We start from the raw sequence: 24,565 nt of genomic DNA on the forward strand, positions 1-24,565 counted from the left end.
TACAACACAGAGCATGCCCTGATGGAAAGGCAATGTACAGTACACCACAACATAATGTGACCAAGGGCAGATTTGACAGGACTGTAGCTGCCCATTTATTTTTAGACTAATTCAAAAAGTTAACAAGATCTTATGACAATTATCTGTCTAACAAATGGATGAAAAAGCTTCCATTTCCTGGAAAGAATCATACGTGTTTGTGAAAGGCAAACGTTTTCACAGATAATTCTCGACTTCCAGTTGAAGCATATAAGTAAAAATCCCAAAGTGTGATGAGACTTTATCATCGTCACTCAACCAAAACCCATGGTGACATCCCACTGACAACACATAAACCCCACTGTTTTGAATAAGCCCAACTGTATACAAGGCACTAAGACACATTCAATGGTGGGGCAAAGGCAATGTCACATGGCTACGTCCCTCTCTGAGCATCAGAAGACTACAGAATGGAAATCAAGGCCCCTATGAGAGCTTATGTGAAAAAGAAATGTGACATTCTAAACAGAATTTCGCCCAGGCGACTGTGGTCAATCTAATATCATCCATTGGAACAGATGGTGTCACCATTATAAACATCTGTTAAGTTATTCACTTACGTTTGTTGAACAGCGGAAGGAACCATCTAAAGCTTCAGCGGGCCTCCACAACATGAGTACACCAGATGTCCCACCTCACAGTTATACAAAGAGAAGTGATTAGAGCAGTAGCAATCTTTTCTATTATAGTGCCTTCGTTCTTAAACCTAGTGGCACTGATTTGAATAAAAATTGGAATACATTTTTGTCAAAATAAGTATGACTTGAAGGTGCTCTAAGTGATATCTTTTGGTAAGAACAAAGTTTTGTGTTACAAAGTTAAAGCTCTATTATTTATTATACTCTATATTGCTATAGAGTATTTGCTCAGTAACAGGGGTGTCCCTGTCTCCAGTTCTTTTAAAGGGGCTACACCATGAATTTTAACTTGTCCTTCTTTTTTGTGTGTTTTTGGTCTCCCCTACCTCTCTTCTATCCCAAAAAATACCCCAGTTTGAACACTCAGGCTTTCACAGCATATCTGGGGTTTTCTGTAAATTGGTCTCAAAACAGACCAAACTGATTTTCACCCGAACGTGACGTCACGTTCGGTACAATCCCTCCCGTTTTTTCAGTTCCGAGTAGAATTTTTTTTGGCCTTTTTCCACACAGAACCAGGAGATAACATGCATACAAACTGGCTCAATAGCGCCCCGTGCCAAACAGGACAATGTGGTACTGCAGGTGAAAGTGCTTTATAAGCCAGAGAGAAGTTAGTTGGAATGAGTATATCTGAGGCTTGATTTAGGCTCAAACCTTTTGAAAAACGTTTGAGGGACATAAACAATATGATATTAAATATTTAAAATAAAATAAAAATTCATGGTGTAAATCCTTTAACAGACAATACATTTTCAGGTGGGACACCAATTTCATCCATTCAGGAGACAGAACCCATTTGTCAGCTTAAATTTTATAGTGTGCGAGTTCCAAATGTGACTCCTAATGTTTCCGTTTCATCACTTCCAATTTCATTTGCTAACCCTTTATCCTGTATGAGTTCCCTCTCCTGATAGGATAATTGGTACCCTGACCTGAAAATGCATTTTCTGTCCACTGAAGACCTGGAGAGACAGGGCGACCTGTTACTGGACAACTCTATAGCAATCATTACTATGGAAATATAGAGCTATTTAATACTTATTTTAACAAAACAATATCACTTACTTTCACAGCTACAGTATAACAATAACAATATTTACATTCCAACATTGTAAGGACATAATCTGTCACAAAGAGAGATAAACGCAGGCAATTATTGCAGAGTGCAATGTCACAGCTGTGAATTCCTTCATCATGTTAGAAGTGCTCCTGTGATTCAGTCCAAACTGGAAATAAGCGGTTATAAACCTGTTTTCAAATGTTTAGCTCAAGAAAATAAATAGAATATCAAAAGCAGCAATGACAGTAAGAAAATGGACAATGTAGAAAATGGCATTTAAATAAGAGTAACAAGCAAGCTGCAAAAAACAAAATATATACATATATAAGTGCTCATAGCATAATTGGAAAACTGTGGGAAGTTTCATCCTAAAATGCAAAGAGCCTTGCAAAGGAACAATGAGCTTTTCTGTAAATTCTTTAAAATTCAAGAAGTCCAAGTGTGCCGGTTACATACAGTATGGGATTTAGAGTGTGGTGAAATAAAGACCACATTGCCTTTTATATTCAATAAATATCATCATCTATGAAAATGTGTATATTGTATTTACTGTAGGGTTAGACTGGTTGTCACCCCTTATCATTCATCAACTAATGAGAATGTACATGCATTAGCTCAAATATTTGGCTGATTTATCAAACATGTAAACAATCCCCCACAATCCACGTTAAGTGGGAACTAACTAGCCAGCAAGAACACCTGGATTCTGTCCTCCTTGAAAGAACTTCATAAAAGTTGCTGAGCTTAGAATATAAATAAAAATCTTGTCTATTTAACATGTGGGGTTGCATTTCTCGAATAAAAATAAACAAGTACTTTACAATATTTTCAAGTTGAGTTAGTCAACACAATTAGCTTCGACACCAAAAGACAGTCGAGAATTCCAGTCTAGGTGCTACCAAATATAAAATAATAATATAGTCCATTGAAATTATACACTTTGGCTGAGGGGAAAATAACTATCTGCGGTTTTGTTTGTCCCAGTCTGAATAATAATTTATAAGAGGAAGTTAAATGGTTCTTCCAGTTTGACACAGAGATATCTGCAGTCTTACGTCAGTCTAATATACCGTCTTAAATAAGCTCCTACCACGGCAGGAGTGTCAAGGAGAAAGCTAAATAGATATACACAAAGAGAGAAAGGGTGCAGAAGGTTCATGTACATCTGTACATCATGATGAGCATTATACATGACGATGAATGGAGGGAAGGTGGGGTCCAGGATGAATGAGGCCTTGTGGAAGGCTATGCTCGAGAGTTGGAGCTATGCATGCAGACTGGGCTGGTGTTAAAGGAGACTGAAGCTCCTGATAAGGTGGGCCCAAGTGAGCAGACATGGAGGGATGAGGAGTTGCGGGCTGAGGCTCCCGGGGAGGAGTCGCTGGCCTCTGGAACACCGGCTCCTCTGTCTCAGCCACGCCTCCTCTGATGTTGCCTGACTGCGGGTGCGCACAAGGCGCTACGGTGGCGTCGCGCCTGGATGAGACTCGGCCCGAGATGGGGTCGCGGTCATCAGGCCTCGGTTCTTCCTCCTTCTCCTCTGGGTGATACTGTTTGAGGCGGATATGCCAGGCCAGGCTACAGACAGCGGACACGGTCTTGAACTGGTGGATGACGTTCCTGGGGATGAAGTAGATGTCATCATCGCAGAGCTGAACACGGACGTAGCGGATGCCCTCCCTCCTCAGCTGGTTGAGTTTGGCGTCGTCTACCCACTGAACGCACTGTGAGGAGATTTGTATTCATTTGAAAAGGATCCCCATTAGCTGATGCCATGGCAGTCAGCTAGTCTTACTGGGATCCACACAATGATGACAATGATGACTGTCAAGTAACGACAAGGCCCAGCAATTTAGCTTTGTCCACCTGTTGTATGGGTTCACCAACTATGGATAACTCAAGTTTAGGTGTAGAAACCAATTTGTGTCATGACACAAGACAATACTCTTAATTGTGTTTGTCTTGATCTAATCATTTATTATTTTCAACTCACTATACAAAACTTTATTTAATTCATGGCATGAGCTTTCTTACAGTGGAATCATCTGCGTACATTGATATACCTGAGTTATTCACAGCAGAGAGCAAGTCATAAGTAAGAATTGAAACAGAATTTGTAATTAATGGCAAAATGGCATAATTATATGCCATTAATTGGTCATACTTTATTGGTTGAAAAAGAGAAGCTTTTTTGTACAAACACATCAGGTCCCGGTAAAGACTGGTATGATGCTGATACTACTACATACTACAGTCTTCTGTGTTCCAGGCTTCTCAGTGGCTTTCTGATATTTCATGCACTTTTATAGCATAATGCAATATTCACTGTTTTTGCTTTCAAGGAACTGCCCAGTATTATATTTACAATATGTTTCCTGGTGTATAATTATATGCCAGCTGTAGTAATAATTATACCATCTGAGTTCCAATAGAGCTCCTGCTGCCCTGATACACCAAGCTGACTTGCGAGACCTAGCAGTGACAAACAGCAGCTGATCAGATTGATTTGCGTCGCCTCATGTCTTTGGTAAAATATCTGCTAGAACACACTGCAAAGACATCAGCTGGCGGTCAGCTGATGTCCAACTTGCACGTACAGTATGTTATGAGCCTGCATCAGAGGAAATAATTCCATACCAATGAGATGGCAGCATAGCCTGCATTCATAATCCAAAAAGAAAAACGGAAGTTTGAGCATCATGGGAGAACAATTGGGAAGACAAAACCAAACAAACTGAGCATCAATCCTCTCTGAATCTTATTTATGGCCTCGTTATATATTAATTTCAGATAACCATTTAGTTATAAGAAAATACAAAATACAAAAGAATAATAATTAGACCTATTTCTTGGATGAAATTTTGTTTTAGGGGTTAAGTATAAGTGTCTTGCACAGGGACACGACAACATATTGCAGAGGCCGGGAATCGAACCTGCGACCTTTTGCTTCCCAGGCGGGCTCTCTACCCATCTAGCTAAAAAAGAAGTAGAGTAACAAAAGATTGCTCAATAAACATATTTGAAACAATATTGTGTCTCTGTGCCCTCTTTTTATCTGTCGTTGGCTTACTGCCTTCTTCCATTTCTCTTCCCATACTCTGATTTGCTAACGCTGAACCACCAAAGAGAGAGAGAGCTCTCTCCTCACAGACGAGCTCCACCACCGATTCAACACCATCACCAGCAGCACGGAACACACTGCAAAAGCTACGGGCGATTGTTGGCCACATACTAGTGCTCAAGGACAGCTTTTCAGCAGATGTTGCCTAGGTGTGTCAGGGCCTTAACCCACTAAGACCTAAGGCCGATTAAAAAAATGTCTTCTAAATCCAAACAGTTTTCAGAAAAACTTGTAACCAAACTGTCAAGGAACCCCAAAATTATATGTATTTGGCCGCCGACTCCCATCTCTAAATATTTTGTTCCAGGGATATATATATATAGCTCAAATCTAAAATGCAGGATTGAAAGGGTTAAAGTACAGTATCTAATTTCTGGCTGTTACCTGAGACACTGGGGGCTCATAGATATCCAGCTGTAACCTCTGTACTACATCATTGAAGTCTTCAGCATGGAAACACACTACGTCTTTGGTTATCCGTGGTCGGTCGCTCCTGTCGGGGGAAAAAGAAGAAAAGTCATGTAACTCGCACATCACTCAAATCAATCCTCACCACTGTCACTGCGAATCCCAACAGTGACTTTTTTTAAATGTATGCTTCAAGACTCACAGGCGTTCTCCAAACTGCACCGCTTTTAGAACGCCTACAGCAGCGGTGCTCTGCCAGTCGAAGCTTTGACCTACGTGGTCGGCGTGGGCCTTGGTCCGGTCCTCAAAGAGAACCTCTCTGGGTTCACTGGCCCTCGGCAGGTAGTGGAGATTTTTGATCTCGTTCATGGACCTTAGTTGAAAAGAGAGGAGACAAAGGGAAAGGCCTTTAATTATGCTTCCTAACTGAAAGAGAAGTAGGCTAAACGTGTCTATCTAGTAGGCCTACCGTGACTCTGGTCTATGGTAGAACTGACACTGACAGATCAGACTTGAGGCAAATGGAAAACGGAAAAAAAACATATTCTTTAGGGCTGTACCTGCGTCGTTTGAAGGGAGACTTGGGCGCAGTGTCTGCAGTGGGTATCATTTGCTCCCCCGGCCGGACCCACATGATGGGTCCATCATCACTTTGAGAGCGACAGTCCAGCTTTAGGCTTGACATACTTCCCCATGGAAGAGTATTCTGAGAGAGCACACACACACGCACACGCACACACACACACACACACACACACACACACACACACACACACACACACACACACACACACACAAAACCGTGCACACATACACACAAACAGATATCCACAAATTGCTGTGAGATGTTGGTATATCATTGGCCACAACTATCTCAGAGGTTCCCAAATCTTCCATGCCAAAGACCCCAAAATAGCCATAGCCTCTCTGGCTAGGCTGACCCCCTATTGCAAAATGACAAAAAGAAAAAGAACTAAAAAAGAAAAGAAACTAACCAATCGACAAGCGTGGCTATCTCATTATTTGAAAATATATAATTAATATATACACAAACACACATTTTCCCCTCTCCTTTGTCATTGCCCCCCAGCGCCCCCTGGTGGCCAACACTTGTGGCCTATCTGATATTTACGGTAGAGCCCTTCTTCCTGATACTGCCAGCAGACCATCAATAGAGACATGATAAAAAGCCTGACCTTGAGAAAAGGTGACTCCTCCAGCATGTCCAGGAACTCTGGGAAAAAGTCGCCCACCTCCTCCGCCAAAGCACCGACCAGGCTGATCTGCCTCATGGGTCCAGCCCGGTATGTCCCTGAACAGTAGGTACGGCTCACCTGCCCACAGAGGAAAGAAGTCAGCTTCCAGAGGCCTCTGTGTTTTATGGCTACTTCTGCTGAGCCAGTGTTTCTCAAACTTTTTAATGTCAAGGACCTCCAAACTAATATGTATTTGGCCACGGACCTGAAAATATTTCGTGCCAGGGACCCCCATACAAGATTTGTGTTGTTAAAATTGTTTTCCAAAATTACAACTTTTTACATTTTTGTAAATTATTTTCATAATAAAAAATAATATCAGATGTATATAGGGTTAAAGTGGTTAAACTGATTTTGATGCTAGATTAACTAATTTAGCTGGGGACCCCCTGGAACTCCCTCAAGGACCGCTGGGGGTCCCGAGACCCCACTTTGAGAACAACAGTGCTAAACTTCATGCCCAGCTGTCCCCATTTCTGGCTTATGCTATTTGTGAAATTGGTCTATTAGTCCTCTACCTCAGTGGTTCCCAACCTTTATTCATTGCCCCCCCCCCCTCTTACATCTGACAAACGATGAGACCCTCACACATGCACTCATGCACAGACGTACGCATGCACACAAACATGTGTGTATTTGAGACACTTCAACCAGTAACCACTTAAGCCCTATATTGTTTTTGCACGATGAATAGTCAAAACAATAGGCTAAAACGCAATGAACATCGCAGTGAACTTTTAGATCAGAAATTTTTGCTATTTTTCAAACTTTTAGAAAAATGTTGAAAACAAGTTTTAAAATATATAATAACTGCATGCTAATGTAGTCACTAGTGTACATGAATTAGTGAAAGTATGGTATTTGTATTTTGTAATAATCCCAGAGAGGACATCCAAATGAGTGCATGGGGAACAATGGTTCTAGCTAGGGACACCTCAACACAAAGTCTGGAGGAGCTGGGGATCAAACCAGGGACCTAACCATTCCCAGATGGCCACTTTACTTCCTGAATGCTAGTAGTCGTGCACTCGTGCTAGGCACTAGTAAATGTTGTATTAACCAATTTGTAAAAGCAATGCTGTATATTGCTTTGTTACCGATGGAAGTAATATTGTAACGTAATGTGTTACTTATGTAAATTGTTACCCCAAACACTGGTCCTCTAGACTAGTGTTTACACTAATACACACAATTCAAGATACGGTACTGGGAGATCCAAGTCACATGTAAGAGAATGAAACGCTGTTGTGACTAGCAATAGACTAAACACAGTGCCTTCAACTCGTACTCGTACTCGTACATTTCTTTCTAACTTGATATCTATTCCCTTTCAGCCACTCTGTCTTAGACCCTACTAGTACTATAAACTTAGCTCTGTTCAATGTTAGATCTCTTGCCAACAGGTAATTTTTAATGAATGACCTCATAGTTAAATATAAGCTTGATTTTATGCACTTAACTGAAACCTAGTTAGACATGAATAGGGTAATGACCAGCGGGTTGAAGACTCACAGATGGTGACCTCACAACTTCTTAATGCAAGAAACAGGGTTTATTTGCAGTGTTTGCAGCATATAAGCACAACAAAGCTCAACATCATACAACAGAAAAGGATGGGACTAGCCCTGTCGCCCATTATTTGCAACCAATTCACATACACATGAAACCAAATGACCAAATGTAATGACAAAAATTTACAAAAACATTCATCATAATACACATGCAAAGCATTCCACCCGGTGTTTTCGGCATGGTTTCGGGTTTCAAGCAGTGTTTGTGTGGCCACATGTGGAGGAGGACCATGTTTATGTCACGGGAGAAGGGGAAAAAAACGAAAAAAAACATGTAGACGGAAATCTTCCGTGACGAGATGTGGAGAGTGGTCGAGCCTACACTTCATGTACACTTGCTCCATGCGGACTCGGAGAGCCGACTCGGCTCCTCCACTCGCCTCCTCCAAAAAGCAAATGAACAATTGGGCTCAAACTATTTCCGGGTCAAGCGGAGTGGGAGTGAGCGAGTGGCCGAGATTTTGGGTATTGGAATTAAGCTAGTGGGTCTATCTATGGCATAGAGCACCGAAGTACTGACGTCACTGCCAGTAGAGGGCGCTTTCCGCAGGTTCATGGCTTTACTTTTTGTATTGATATCCTCATTGGGGAATCTTAGATCGCTTCATATAAGAACTGTGTTCCAAAAATAAACACACCACCCTGGCGTTTTTACTCATATGGATATGAAGCATCGACCGAAGGTGTAAATGTACACATTTACCCAAAGAGTAACACAATATAAACACTAGAAACGAGTCAAACAACCCAAAGACTACATTTCCCATGAACGCGGCTGCTGTGGGGACAGTGATTTCAGACCCGGAAGTAGTAGTTCTTAGTTCTTCAGTATTAATTCAATTTGACGTGATCTACGAATCCCAAATGGGGATTCCAACACAAAAAATAAAGCCACGAACCCGTGGAACAGGCCCTCTAGTGGCAGTCTAGTGGCAGTGACGTCAGACTTCGGTGCTCTATAGAGGTATAATATAACTAGAGGGCGGATTGCCCCGCCCCCAGCTATTCATTTCAAAACAATGTTAAGTAGTAAATTACTAACAATTTACTACTTAAGGGATAAAAGAGGCAGCTCTGTGAACAAGCTACCATGGCAGAGGGAGCTCAGTCAACTCCTGTTAACTGTGCGGAGAAAAAAGTGTTGTCATGCTAGGAGCACAAAACAGTGTTTTACCAGTGGTACTTTAACAAATGCAGCATACAGTAACATCTCTTTTGGAGGCCTTGTGTGCTTTACAGTACAAAGATGCTAAGTTACTGTCTAAGAGGAAATGTCTTTTTGAATTAACTTTTAACAAACCCAGTTCAGAACGCTGGAAAACATTGCAGATGCAATGGGTTATTAGTCAACTAAAACAAAAAAATATAACTAAAGCTAGAATTGAAGGGAAACAAATATTTATATAGGATTTACTAAATAACGATAACTGAAACAATATTATATATTTATAAAACTAACAACAATCAGAGAAATTGTTAAAAATCTTCAAAAATGATCTTGCTATTTTTCTTGTTGAATCTTGTCTGTGACTATTCCATATTACAGTAAAAAACTAAAACTAACACTAAAACAAAGCCTTTAAAAAAAAAAAAAATAAACCAAGCTAGCAATGCCGCTTTGAAAACTAATCAAAACTAACTGAAATTGAAAACATGAAAGTCACGAATGAAAAATTCAAAACTATAATAACCCTGGTAATGAAGCCACGGAGTCCAGTCAGCAAGGAAAAATAAATAAAGAGAACATCAACGACATCTCGATCCTCTCTCTCCCTCTGCCAAAAGTGACTCCATTACAGCTGTAGGTGACCAGGGAGAACCTGGCACCTGCACAGCATAAGACTTTAACAGTTAACAGACTGAAACATTGATGTACTTTGGCCTGAGCCTGAGTCAATAGACTACTAGGAGGCAAACATGCTTGTGAGCATATTCCATGACTTTTAAAACCGTTGTTGACTGGAACATTAAAAAAAAAAAAGATCTGAAGAGTGTGGACCTATAGGTCAAGGCCTACGTACAAATCTCCCCACGTTACTCATTTGAAAGTTTAGCCTGATGATAGCACTACAGGAAAAGTCATAGGTTCACCTAAATCAGTATAGGATATTTCTTCTTGGGAGCATGAATATGCACAGCAGCACATTTTGTGTAATTGAGAGATGCTTAATGTATACTACTAGACGGGTTGGTTGCTGGGCACCGGCCTGCTCTGGAACGATGCAAGTTGGGAATGCATGCCCCACCAGATTATACAATACCCGTTGTACACATTGTCACATTGTTAGAGTGCCCATTGTACCTGTCTGTGTCCCTTTTATAGGGCTGGAGCCTGTCTCCTGTTTCTGTAGGTTGAGGCGGCTCGATGTACAAGTACACGCCCTGGACATAACGCTAGTATTTCACAGGGACTTGCCCCCAATCCAACCCTTGATGCCGAGTGCCAAGCAGGGAGGCATTGAGTCCCATTTTTATAGTCTTTGGTATGACACGGCTAGGTAATCAAACCCCGGCCTCCCAATCTCAGAGCGGACACTCTAACCACAAGGTCACTGAAGCGATGTCATAGAGATTTAACCTACATACTGTATGCCTATGGGCGTATACAGTATATGGGCCCATATACTGTATACATATACAAGATACACCAAAACATTGGGATACCCATGTACCTGTCAAAATACTTCAAAAACATTAATGAAGTCCACAATCACAACACCAGAGGCAGCTCCACTGATCATGTTCAACCCAGATTTGGCACAAACAAGGGAATGAACTCGTTCTCATGCTATGCAACAAAAATGTGGAATGCCCTACCAAAAGGAGTAAAGGAGTGTAAAACCCTACTCACTTTCAAAACAGCCCTAAAAAGACACCTTCAGGAGGCTGCAATTCCAAACTGGCCCCTGTCAAAGTCTTAATCTAGCCCCCCCCCCCCCCCCTCGAACTGTTTATTGTATATTTTTCTTATTTTTCATACCATTAACCTGTAAGCTGATTGCATGACGTTCTGCATAGTAGTGTATATCTGCCTGTTTTCTTAAATGTCATCATGATTTGAGTGCGTGGGGATCTCGTTTTAAATAAGCCACTGTGCTTTTATGAGCGATCCAGTTTAGAGGACCTATCATTGTGAATTGTACTTCCCTGTACTGTTTCCATGTCTTTTCTAAATAAAGTGCTTCAATCAATCAATCAAACCGTATATGTATATCGGTCAGATCGGCGGTTCAGGACAACCGCCGAATTAAAATCCGCCATCTTTGACCTTCCGGTCCCGAAAAGAAACCGGAAACGGCTGCTATTGGCTGCAACATGCTTTAGTAGAATATTCACCACCACTCCTCACAGGTCCCAACATAGATCATCATCAACAGACCATGAATACCAGGCTTACATTTCACAGCACCATAACCTTGCCCTGTCTAATATGTTTGCAATAACTCCTGCACAGGTTTGATTCCCTGCTAGAGGTCTTGCCTCTGTTATATTCCCTGTCTTTCTGTTGTCAGCTATCCAAGAGTAGTTAAATACCAAAGAAGGTGTTTAACTGCTTATCCTTGGGTATGCTCATTGGGCCTCATTCACCAATATCCTTCCTTAGTTTTTTTTCTTAAAAAAAAATACCTTTATTGATAGGATGATAGACTGACAGGAAATGGGGAAAGAGATGGGGAGTGACAAGAAAATTCGTAAGAAAAGTCTAGTCAGATTCATGACATGTTCTTGCAGAATTGTTCGTAACTGTGTTCTTCCTCATAACTTGAAACGGTTTGCCAGTTGCTCCTAATTAGCAAAGGTGGACGGACTAGACGCCCCACCAATCCCAATTAGCATCCTGATTGGCCCATAAAAAGGCATGACTGCAGGCCAGGGCTGTGTGCAAAGCAGCACACAGAAATCACACACAGAAATAGAGTTGAGGGAATGAAGTCAAGAATGCCTAAAACTAAAGTCTAAAGAGGGTTCAACACCGGACTCCAAACATAATTAAGGAAGTGAACAGCAATTTTTTTTCATTTCAATTATTTATTTATTGAATTAGGCAGCTCACATTAACCACTTAAATCCTATACTTAGTTGACTGTATTCCCCAAGGGCTTTATTCACGGGGGAATTTGAACAAACCACTAATTAGGGATTTCGGACTAGGCAAGAGGCGTTTCCCCGCAAAATTCGGTATTCTATGGCACCCCCCTCACCCGCCAAACACCTGAGCTACCCGTTACATTATGCATAGGTGTGGTTTGGGCGTTACAATGATAAAACCAATCACCGTGCCAGAAGCCATTGCCTTTAAGAGAAGACTGCGCTAGCCGTCATCCCGATCCAATATATGCTCTAGCCTATCTACCTGTCTGCACTGTTGCCTGGTCTGATTATTATAAGCCACATTGGGCTTGTTTTCCTTCTTCTTTTTTTTATTTATCCAAATAAAATTTTATATTAATTTGTAGCCTATTGTGTTCACAATAAGCTTGTCATATTAGTCAGATCCGGAATAGTATATGAAAGCCATTTAAAATATGTATACTATTGGTACACACTGGCTGCTCCCAAATAATTAATTACATCATGTTGCGACAACGCTCCTACGTGGTACACAGACAAACAGTAGCACATGGGTATAATAAATTGGACAGTTTTAGGAAAGGTCTATAGCCTATGTACTCACGTTGGCTGTTATCGTTCTATTTCCACCGTTCTAATGGATTCCAGGGGTGTGTAAACATCTCTGAAGTTGCTCCATAGTTTCCTCTGAAGTGACGCAGTTAAAGTTAACTTACATCCATATTGTCCCCGTTATCTTTCATCATCCACCTTTGTTCAGTAATCCCGAACAGAGCTAAACTTTAAGTTTACATCAATCAAAGCCTCTCAAACCCAGACACATTGCTGCGATGCGTATGTGCGTCGCCTACCCAAAATAACAGACATACAAGCTATCAACGGCGCTGCGTCATGTCGTGTCGACAGCTTACAGATCTGTTATTTTGGACAGCATACAATGAGGCGCGCGCGCGCCACGGAGTAGCCTATCACTAAACCAAAAACATTACATTACGTGGTCAACAACATACTAGACATGTAACTTGCTTGGAGCTTTTAATGCAGTGGTTCTCAACCTGTGGGTCGAGACCACAATGGAGCACCCAACGCCTGGCGAGCTTGTAGATCTGCTATTTTCACAATATTTATCTGTGGAACCGAGTCAAACAAAATGGGGGGGGTCCCCAGTTCAAATATGGTTATTTTGGGGGGTCATGAACGTAGCGTTTACGCGGGGAATATAATAATAATATAGCAGGCTAATATATATAATATAGGCTATAATATAATATTCACCCGCACGTCCCGCAGCATGGGTTTAATGAGACAGCAGCCAAAATGAAAATCACACTATGATCCGATCATCTTATAAAAAATGTAAGTGCTTAAGATTTTAGCCCAAACCCAACGGGACCCGACCCGGCCCGTCGGCACCGGCTGAGCCGGGTCTAAGTTTTTTTTACATCCAAATAAATTCACATATTAATTAATTTGTAGCGTAGGCTATTGTGTTCACAATAAGCAACTTGTCATATTAGTCAGATCCCCAAGAGTATATGAAAGCCATTTAAAATAGTTATATATTCCTACACAGCTGATGCCAAATAATGAATCAACAGGGCAGCGCAACGCTAAAGTAGCCTAGGTCAAATCAATCACTGTCTTGTCATGACGCAGCAGTAGAGAGCTCCCTTTAAAGTTTAAACCATAACATGACATAAATAATGGATCTTCAGAACTTTCTTCATGTCTTTTTCACCTCAAAATAAATGTTGGATTATTTCTTCAAATGAAAGCACAGGCAGCGGCCAGAAGGTAACATTTGATGTGATTTCTCCATTGCAAAAATGATTACGGTTATTCTATGAAACATATATTTCATAGAATAACCATAATCATTTTTAAAATGGTTATGGGGCAGTGTATATATTTATATAGCCCTATTTGCTCCAAGCTGTTTTTTAAATAAAATATAGACTGTTAGGGTAGAATGACTCCTGTTCTTAACGAATTACCAAGATTTAATGAGAAATAAGGCTTCTTTAGAAAAATGACTGACGGGCTGGGCTGGGTCTAATTTGTCAATTATTAGTCGAGCCGGGCTGAAATATTTAGGGGATATGAAAGCTCTAGTTAGTAGTTTGAAGTGCTCATGTGGCCTTAGAGTTGCTTCTTTTTGTTTTCATAGACCTGCGGACTGCGGTTGCTTATTTCTCTCCAAGGCTGGCAACACGGCTCATGGTCCAACGCACAAAGCCATTGTAGTGTCTGTGTGCACTTGACGGGTGATTTTATAAACCAGCGGGTGCTTCTAGAATCCACTATCCCCCGTCCCCAAGCCGTACCCATGTGTGTCTGTAGAATTGCAATGTGGGGGATATAGCAACAACACGCCCACGGGCACACCTCCACGCGCAAATAACGGCGTCGGCATAATGGTGACGGGTAGAGCAGGTGCTAGAATAACCTATTGGGGCGGCGCAGCTCCATTATCAGGTTAAGGGTAGCGTTGCGGCTGGGAAAACTGGCACAGAATAGAGCGGTTGGTCCCCTCCTGTTTTCGCTCTACACTAATATCTTCACCGAAAATAGCCGTAGATCTGCTATTTTTGCCAAATGTTAGCCCCCAGAATAGGGATGCCCAGGTTCATGTGGTTAATTAACATATCACCACTAGGGATCAATGAAAAGGCTTAAACTCACCCGGGTCTATTCAAGTTGGATTTAAATGTTCAGGCCTGATGAGGACTCTAATGATAACAATTATAATATATATATATATTTATAAATTATACAAAATATTATTGTAATTTAAATACTATATCATACAACTGTAGAAAGAAAATGTAAGATCCAATTATTTTATGCAAACATGTCAGCACTAAAATGTGCGCTCTTGTCTTGTGTGTGTGTAGATTTTGTTCTTACCTAAGAACAAATCGGAGCAAGAAAACAGTGGTGAATTTCAGACTCTTTGTGAAAACTGTGTAAGAGAGACATTTCTTAAGAATGGTTGGTGTATGAGGCCCAAAACAAAATACATAATTCTGCCGGTTAAATAACAACGGAATGGCGCTCTATATGAACCTGTTCTTGGGGGATTTTACTCCGGTACGACTACTCAAGCATCTCATTGCAGTCCCTGACATCAAGCTGTGCTCTGGTCTATTAGGCATGCCATGCATGGTGACTTCCTTCACATACCATACCTGAGAGTGGAAATTCGCAATAGTGGTGGTGTCAATGTCCTTCTTGCCCAGGATCTCCATTTTGACTGGCGTGTTGGGGAAGTTGAAGGCAAAGTAGTCCAGGAAGTCTGGCAGGTAGGAGGCTGCACCGTGCACCACTGCCAGGGCATAGCGGGCTGCGCCTCTGGGTTTCTCTGCGAAAGCCAGCTCCAGGAATTGCCGGGCAAAGCACTCCAAGTCCGTAGACCTCAGGCAGGCTAACTTGTCAGAATAAGCATGTAGAACCAATGCCCCGCCATTGGCCTGCCTCTCCTCATGGATGAAGCGCCCGTGCCAGGTGCCCGTCTGTAGGCAGGAGCTGCGGATGTTGTGGTCCTGGTGGGAGAGGAAGAGAGTGTGTCCCACTTTGGGCGTGTGGAGGTAGGAGTGGCGGTCCACAGTGCCTGTGCCAAGTCGGCCCTCCTGTTTCATGCCACCTGACCTAGTGGGGTCAGGGCGAATTGCATGGGCACGATCTGCTCTCGGACCTGCGCACACAGTTTGCACTTCCTTGTGGTGCACGCGCCGGACCTTCTTGCCGCTGTGTTCATCCTCACGATGCCTCTTCTTCTTCTTTTTCTTCTTCAGGAGGTATTCCTCCAGGGTGAGGGATTTCACATTTTCGTCATGGGGCCTGGGCTCTGCGTAGGAACAGGTTAAGACAGAGAAAGGGGGTTTTGAGTTGGAGAGAGGCAAGGAAACTGCAACAGGCACCCCAAGTCACTGTCCCACCGTAATATGTTCAACATTCAGGGGTTGACACTAAGGTCTCAGAGGCACTTGCCCGTCGGGCAAGTACAGGTCATTTTCTACTTGCCCACAGGTCTTGCCCACTTGCCCGAAAAGTAAATCGTCCTTTATAAAATGATAGTTTAAATTTGAATTACCATTCAATTAAACACTTATTTTTTTACTTTCTACTTGCGAATTATGGGGCTGCACGATAAAAAATGTCATACCTCAATATGTATGCCAAATATCTAAATAGCTATGAATATGACTATGGGTTGAAGGTAGGGTAAGTGATATTTTTTGGTTAAAACAAAAAGGGTTTTGTTATGGGTTAAAGCTCTATATTCTGATAGTACTAATTGCTATAGAGTGTTTGTTCAGTAACAGGGGTTTCTCTGTCTCTCCAGCTCTTTGATAGACAGAAAATAAATTTCCAGTTAGGTGACACCATTTCAGCCAATCAGGAGAGTACCCATTTATCAGCTTCATTTGTATAATGTTCCAGTTTTACATGCTCATTTCTTTGTGTCATCACTTCCAATTTCACTTGTTTAATCTGTATCCTGTCTGAGTTCTCTGTCCTGATTCGATAAAATTGGTATCCTGACTCGAAAAGACATTTTCTGTTTAATAAAAAGAGCTGGAGAGACAACATGTGCACCTGCCCGTGGGGCAACCAGATAGCAAACTTCACCTGCCCTACCATTTTATTTACCTGCCCCGGGCAGGCGGGCAGGTGTTAGTGTCAATCCCTGTTGTTCTATGCAAGAACAGGGGAAAACAAAAACAGTGTACAATATTGTCTATTGATAATCAATAACCAAGTCTGACAACATAATATAAATGCATTAGCATGGACTTGCTTTGATCGCTCTAAATGCAATTGACCTGCCAGTCTCCCATAATGCAATAAAGCTGTCTGTATAATAGCAAGTAAGAATAGCTCACCCTTCTTTTTCTTCAGTTCCACACGTTTCACATTTGCCTCTGTATTTTCCTTCTTTGGCTTGAGTTTGAGATCTGTGTCTCTATGCTTTTCTTTGTAATCCTGTGCCTTGGCCTTGACCACCTTGAGAGGCGTGAAAGTGAAGAGGGCAGGTGCGGCGGCGGGAGGGGGCACCGCTCTCTTCTTCTGGACGACTGGTACCTTCCTCTGAGGAGGAGGATGAGGAGCCGAGGCGGGCTGCAGGTCCTTCTTCGTGCCGTTGGTGTGAGTGACCGTGTGACGGTGGTGCTGGCCGTGGTGGTGCTTATCATGGTGAGGCATGTCAGGTGGTCTTTCAGAGCCGTTGCGAGGCTGGGGGTTTTGCGGCTGTTGTTGATGCGGCTGGTGCGTCCGCTGCTGAGCATGTTGTTGGTGATGGTGATGGTGGTGGTGATGGTGGAGGTGGGGGAGATGGAGCTTCAGCTTCTTTGCGTCTTTATCCGAACGCTTGTCAGCGTGCGGTGACAGGTCCCTCCTCTTCTTCTTTTTCCTCTCTTTGATGAATGTGTCCAGACTGTCCCCTATCTTCACTTGTACTTTCGCACCATGGACCAAGTCGACTTGAGCTGCCATCTTTGCACGTAGGCTACAGTACATTAAAAAAGGTCTGGCTCTAAAACGCCTCTAAATTCCCTACTGCGCAAGTCGGTGAGCAATTGTAGTCTTATTGCGTTTTATTTGTAGTTTTAGCACGTCCTTGTTTGTGTATGCGCATGCGCACAACAGGACCCACGGTGGTATGTACCTGGGAGTTGGAGTTCATGTTAGTGAGCGCGTGCGGCCTTGCACGCATCCAGCTCTTGTACAGCTGACTGACGTCATGGTTAATAAAATGAACGGCTGTTACGCACATAGAGACCAAATCACTTATTTTGAACTCTGACCACATCCATGTTCAGCAGCATTCGCAGCTGCTTTGGTCACATTTTAGGCAGTACAATATTACATTTTTTGTTAATATGGTCACATAAATAATAATAATGAATTAACCACTTAAACCCCATAGGCTATGGGTTTAAGTGTCTTTTCTGTTTTGTGTTATTGTGGGGAAAGCTTTCACTGAAAATAGCCAATTGACAAGCTCATATGCCAGGCGTTGTGAGCTTGTCGATCTGCTATTGTTGATCTGCTTTCCTCACAATATGGATACATACATCATACTTTTGAAAAAAATCTCCAAATAAAGATGTATTTGCTGACTATTATCCTATAACTAATTGCAATGAACGCACAAAAATGAACAAATACAATGAAGTACAGGGGCAGTTTATTCAGTAAACGTTTATTTATCAGTGCATGAACAGAATGCCATGACCAGATTCTTTCCTTTCACCGCAGATATATAATTTTCCTTGTATACTTAAAAAAATAATGAAACGATTTACAGAGGATTTATATATTTTCTTTTCTGAATGAAGGCAAATATTTATACATTTGCTGTACAATTTATAAACATTTACAACTACAATAATGTGAAAATCAATAGGCGTTTTTATGTAGAAGCAATGCAAGGCCACAGTATCACAGAGACAATATGATGGCAGGAACAGTAAATAATACAGTAGCCTATCACATAAACATTAAACAGTAAATTAGTATGAGGTCTTTCAGACTGAGACAGGTATATGCGTCCGTCCGCCCATCCATCCTAACATAGGCAGGGTTGTAACGGTTAACGCAATTTACACATTTATGTTTATGGGTTGCCAGTAACAAGTACAGCAGTGATTTCCACAACTTAGTCAAGCTCTCAAATGAGCAGACATGCAGTATATGAACCACTAGGTGTCTCTGTACTCCACAGTAACAGAGAGAGACAACAGATGTGATGATAGTGGTGGTGGTCGTGGTGGTGATGATGATGATGGGTGGTGCATGGGTGGAACAGGTGTAAAGTGTTAACTTGCGCCCCTGCCGGTTGCACTCGCTCCTGAGAAAGTCCCCTACAAATTTTCAGAACTGCATGAACTTTGCCTGAACGTCAGTTTTTAATTGAATCTATCCTAGAATATATTTCATTTTGTTTCAATAAAATATTGCTATAACTCAATAAATTTAGGACCACCTAGAGTATCTTTACAATTAGGAAAAATATTTTTTTTTAATGGATCTTCTGTCATGTCCAATGCACTGTAGGAACCGCCAGAGGTGACCATATTAATTTCCCTATCCATGTGAAAACCTAGCCAGGACTCTTTGGAAAAGTGGATTTATTTACATTATTAAAAGTGTGACAGACATGTCTTAGTGATGGTTAACAAAGGCAAACAACACAAATGTATTCATGGATTAAATAGCAACTCTGACCAAAATAGATTTGGATATTAGTATGAGGGAAAGAAAAAAAAAAAATTGTGCCAAAACTTTAACTTCATATAAAATACAAATATGTTTTTTTTCTTTTTAATAAATTCAAGGCAAAGATCTAATTTAATACAATCAGATTAGATAATCCAACTCAGCTAAATTAGACCTCTATGTATAGATCACTTTGTTAAATAATAATATACTGTACAAATCAGATTAGGTACAGTCAAAGCTACAGCGATGTCTAAAATACATAGGCCTACCATTCAGTTTGTATACATACACACATATAGCCAGAGGACCTAAGATACACAGCTGCTAACAGTAGACAACATTACACGGATGGAATAGGCTTGTGGAACTGTGGACAGACTGTGGATGGATAGAAATAGAATGTATAGTTTATCGTTGCTGTCAGGCAGAGACCCTGTATCTTCATATTTCAATTCATATTTTTATGTTTATTGTTTTGTAAATGAATGCCCTCCATCATGAAAGTGTAGCGCAAAAGAAAATAGCCAATCTACAAGCTCACAATGTTTCGCATTGTGATGCGTTGAGAGCTTGTGGATATGCTATTTTCAAATAGAAGATTTGAAAGATTTGGCAAAGTTTCTAATGCCCAAAATAGGGTCACCATGGTTGAAAGTGGTTAAGTCTGTCTGTGGGTTTTATAAATATTTAAAAATGGTAAATACATTGGATCCATTGAAACGCAGGCGGATATAAAAGGTCAAAGGTGTATGCCTGACAGCAACGTTATGCATCAACAGAATAACAGGCTCATTCATTTGCTAGACTTGCATGACATTGCGAGTGTGGTTAATATGTATACTAGGTTGAGAAATAGCAGTGGGTATTTGTTCTTGTTAAGAATATTATACACATTTGATGATGCAATATACCGTATAATAGGAGGCAAAGGCATTGTTGTCCATGATGATGCAGATGTACACATTCTGTTTCTATTGATTTCGGTACCACATGGAGGGTAAAATGAGTCAGTATGGATAATGCATACTTTTAAGTATTTCTTGGTCATATAATTTCAATAAATTACATTATACTTCATTATAAACACGTATGTAACAAACAATAGAACTCTAACCACAAGTGTCTGGTCTGCTGATTGGTGCATATAAAGCTCCAAGGTAGTCTATCACCCACTGCAAAGCCGATGAGAACAGCATGATTCAGAGTCTTTAAATGTGTGCAAACACGCTCACACACTCACAGTTCACAGCTCGGGTTCAGGGATCCCCAAATTAATGTTTTTGGACTCCCATCTAAACCCATTTTGTGCCAGGGACCCCCATATAAGTTGTTAAAATGTTCCCAAAATATATTTTATAATTCAAAATTAACTAATTTAGCTGGGGACCCCTTGGATCCTCCTCAAGGACCTCTGGGAGTCCCCGGATCCCGCTTTGAGAACCACTGATTTAGGGGGGTGGTCACCATAACCTGATCTCAGACATTCAGTGACAAAACAATGAAATCACCCCCAACAGGAGGAGAAGCTGGGTGATTTCTGTGTGGATATAGACAGCTTTTAAACTTTCAGACTGACAAAAAAAAAAAAACACAGGATCCTTCATTGCAAGCAGAGAGAGGGATGGTGAGAAATGTTTGTGTCATGGCCTATAAAGAGTCTCACAGTGAGAGTGATACCATGCACCTTCATTTAAAGCCGGAGTCTCTGATTGGCACAACGAGGACAAGGGACTTCACAGCCCTGTCCAAAATCAGACCCAAACCCACCCTCTATGCAAACAGACTGACAAACAGACAGACACACACACACACTCACAGATGCATGTACAAATATGCTTGTCGGATCCGACAAACAGCCCGGTGCAAACCGACTGAGGCAGAGGGTGGAAAGAAAGTCACTGATAAACGATGCGAAGCAAATGTAGCCGGGTTACACAGTGATGTTATTCATCTTGAAGTCTCAAAAAATAATTCATTGTTTCATTCCGTGTCCATGCTTTTGAGGCTTCCATTCCATTCCATGATGGATGAGAGGAATCCTGGGTGCATATCAGTTCCTCTCGTGTGCCGTTTCAACCTGGGACTGGATTTTGGCTGAGCTGGGGACTTTCCATGGTCCGGGGGTGATGGCAGCCTTCTTACTGCTGGAGATCCCATTGCATCCTGGATCCTGGATGCTACTGCTGGAGCCCCTGGGGTCCTTCTTATTTACCTCTTCACTTGATCCGCCATGCTTTCCCTCCCTCCCGTCCTTCTCTCCATCTTTCTCTTTCTCTCTCCTGCCCCTCCGGCTCAGGGTAGTGTGGTCCGTGTCGGACCCCGCCCTCACCTGGTGAGTTTGGGATTGGGGTCTCTGGGGCTCCGCCTCGCGTTCGGCCCCTTTGTCTCTCTTGCGCCGTTCATTGGTTCCCCTGGTTGCGTCTCCTCTCTCTAGGGTCCCCCTTTCCTGCCAGTGGGCCGCGTCATCCTCCTTCAGTCTCCAGTCTCTCCCTTCACTCGGGACGGCACTAGGCTGTTGGCCCCCTGGGCGCCGGGGGCTCTGAGGCTCATCCAGGCTCTTAGCTATAGTCGGGTCTTGTTGCCTCTTGGAGCTCTTCTTGGGGCTAGAGGAGTGGTCTCTTTGTCCGTGGGGCCTCCTCTCCTTGCTCATGTCCTCCAGGGATCCACCGTGGCCTCTGTCTGCCTTCCTGGGGCTCTGGGATCGCTCGGCCTGATCAGGCCGCCCGTCAGTTGCTCTCTTAGGACTGGCAGGCTTGTCTTTGTGGGACAGGCTGGAATCGCTCTTTTTGTGGAGGGCTTTTCTGTCCTGGGTGTCGGGGCTGGTGGGATGCTTATGGTGCTGATGAGAGTGCTGTCCTCTTGCCCGGGTGGCCTGGCTCGCATGCTCCTGGCCAGCACCGAGGGACTCATCAGGGGCAGTGGTGTTGGGGGAGGACGGAGTCAGCTCAGAGGCAGAGAGGGAGACGGAGGATGGTGAGGCCGGAGATGACTGCTCGTCAGATGCAGAGAGTCTGGTTACTTTGTCCTTTGAACCTGCAAAACAGGTGTTGGGAGAGTAATAAGGAGAAACAAGAAACCATTACACAGCACTTCTAACACAGATATTTTAACACAGATCAGTATTCAAATGTTGAATGTTTGTCAAATTAAACCAAACACATAGTTTTGGAAATTATTGGCACCCCTAAGATGATCCTAAATCAAACAAACTTCAAAATAATGTTTATTTTGTGTTGGTTATTGTGGGCTGTATTGTGGTCTCACATCACGTCTTGTTTCACTAGGTTAGAAAAATAATGTGATAAGCGTGTAAAACGCCTTTGTACCAATAAGCAGAGAGGGAAATGGAGTGGGCACTTCTTATACAGAAACCTAAGGTAATAGGTATTTTATGTATCGCAGAATGGTCCAAGACCACACAAAAAGCATGCTTGATCAAACATGACTAAGCTGCCTATGCGGGCGGATTCTGACAATTCTTTTCAATGGGAACGGAGCATTTCTTTTGCAGAAATCCTTGAATGGCAACAAACCGCTCCGTTTCCATTGAAAAGCATTGGCAGAATCCGCCCGCATAGGCAGAATCAAAGTTTGGTGTGACTGCACCCTAAGAAAAGACTCATATCACTGCCTGCTAAAACTAGGGGTGCCAATAACTTTGAAAATATATTATCTGAAACCACTATTGTGGCTGCGAACATTCTGCGAAAATAGCAGAACTATAAGCTCACAACACGTCACGTTGTGTGACGTGTTGTGAGCTTGTAGATCGGCTATTTTCCTGCAGATGGAAAAAGAAGTGGGCCTAGTATAGAAAACTGGGGGTCTCCAGTCAAGTACAGGGTTTAACTGGTTAAATACTGTCAATGTTTAATCTGTCAATATGTTCTTTTGGTTAATTGTGTTGACTTATAAATAAAGGTTGCTATTTTACAAATAAAAATAAATAAATAAATAATAAAAAACATGCCTGGTAGATTTTTTTTCCTGCTTTCATAAAAGTTGCCAATAAATCTAGAGGTCTTACTGAAGCCCTAAGTACACTATATATTCATATATGATAAATATGTGATAAACTAAATCAATCTCAAATTTCACACTACAACACTCTGATATTGGAAAGAAATATCTGCCATAATGTCATTCAGTCTCAATCGAAACTACATTTTCACCCAGCTGTGACATTTCAATTTCCCAGTGCTGATAAGAATTGCACGGCTGTGATTAAGAGCAGAAAAATGCAGCAGAAAATCAGAGAAAGAGAGCGAAGGGTGATGGACTTAGTGGTGCTGGAATGAGCTTCTCTATTTCTATGAGTAACAACTCATAGAAAAATTCATTCTAAATTAATCTTCGGTTTGGAGACGTGAGGCCAGTGAATGCACACGCGTATCCTTACAGTATACCATTTGTCACTCGCTGATCAATATCTAGTTAAGGGATTTTCGCCAAGGTCTCAATCTTTATCGTTGTTGCCTCAGGATGAGGCGTGTGCTCAGTGGCAGGGAGGGTTTACTAATAATCTAAAAAAGAGAAAACTTTGGGCCTCTTAAGGCTTCCAGCACTCATGCAGGTCTGTTTATTCTCCTAGGAGTCACTGCTTTGTTTCAGCCCTCCACTACAGTTCTGTGATGATATGCCAAGACCATGACGCCAGGACTTAATTTGGGACTTATTTGGGATGGAGTCAGGAGCTGAATCTGGGAGGTGAATCACTTTAAACAGGAGAGGACAAAGGCAAAAGTAGGACAAGGTTTACCAAGGTTATTAGGGACAGACCAAGAAAAGCAGTGAGGCCTTTAGTGATGCTCTGGTTTCATGTAGAAGCACAGGGTGGAGGAAGAGTTCAGACCTATAGGAGGAAGAAATAAAGAAACAGAAATAGAGAGCAGTGCTGGGAAGGCAAGACACTAAAAGCATGGCAGTGAGAGAGAGACAGAGAGAGAGCAGCAGAGGCTTGCAACACATGCATGAGAATAAAGAAACTCAGCACCTTGTAGTCAAGAATATTCATACCAAAGCTTCTACATCTGTGTGCTAAATAGTCTACTGTGTTAAACCTCTATACTATACTATCCAATTGCAATGCTGTCAGTACAGTGTGTGTGCGCGTGTGTGTGTGTGTGTGTGTGTGTGTGTGTGTGTGTGTGTGTGTGTGTGTGTGTGTGTGTGTG

General features: G+C 42.1%; 2 protein-coding genes across 3 annotated transcripts in view; both read right to left on the reverse strand.

The window, feature by feature from the left end:
* Positions 1-37: 37 nt before the first annotated feature.
* rsbn1 (round spermatid basic protein 1) lies at positions 38-17,663 on the reverse strand (the record flags this gene model as incomplete). 2 transcript variants are annotated; one of them, XR_013934235.1, is made up of 8 exons in its annotated part: positions 38-947; positions 1,424-3,464; positions 5,246-5,354; positions 5,472-5,642; positions 5,830-5,975; positions 6,466-6,603; positions 15,356-16,014; positions 17,054-17,663. XR_013934235.1 is itself a non-coding variant. In XM_080445732.1 (7 exons), 7 exons carry the CDS (start codon positions 17,661-17,663, stop codon positions 2,925-2,927), a joined length of 2,373 nt encoding a protein of 790 aa, XP_080301858.1. In that variant the 3' UTR covers positions 1,178-2,924. The 2 variants fall into 2 exon arrangements, 1 of the variants encoding a protein (XP_080301858.1); XM_080445732.1 differs by lacking the exon at positions 38-947 and having other exon boundaries at positions 1,178-3,464.
* A 2,591-nt stretch (positions 17,664-20,254) lies between these two features.
* Positions 20,255-24,565, reverse strand: part of magi3a (membrane associated guanylate kinase, WW and PDZ domain containing 3a) — a 147,352-nt gene continuing 143,041 nt past the window's right edge. The window contains exon 21 of the mRNA XM_080445724.1: positions 20,255-22,424. Within this exon, the coding sequence (XP_080301850.1) occupies positions 21,442-22,424 (983 nt within the window). The 3' untranslated portion in view covers positions 20,255-21,441. The remainder of the gene's footprint in view (positions 22,425-24,565) is intronic.

This window comes from Gymnoscopelus braueri, assembly GCF_963280865.1.
Source record: "Gymnoscopelus braueri genome assembly, chromosome: 12".
Lineage (NCBI taxonomy): Eukaryota > Metazoa > Chordata > Actinopteri > Myctophiformes > Myctophidae > Gymnoscopelus > Gymnoscopelus braueri.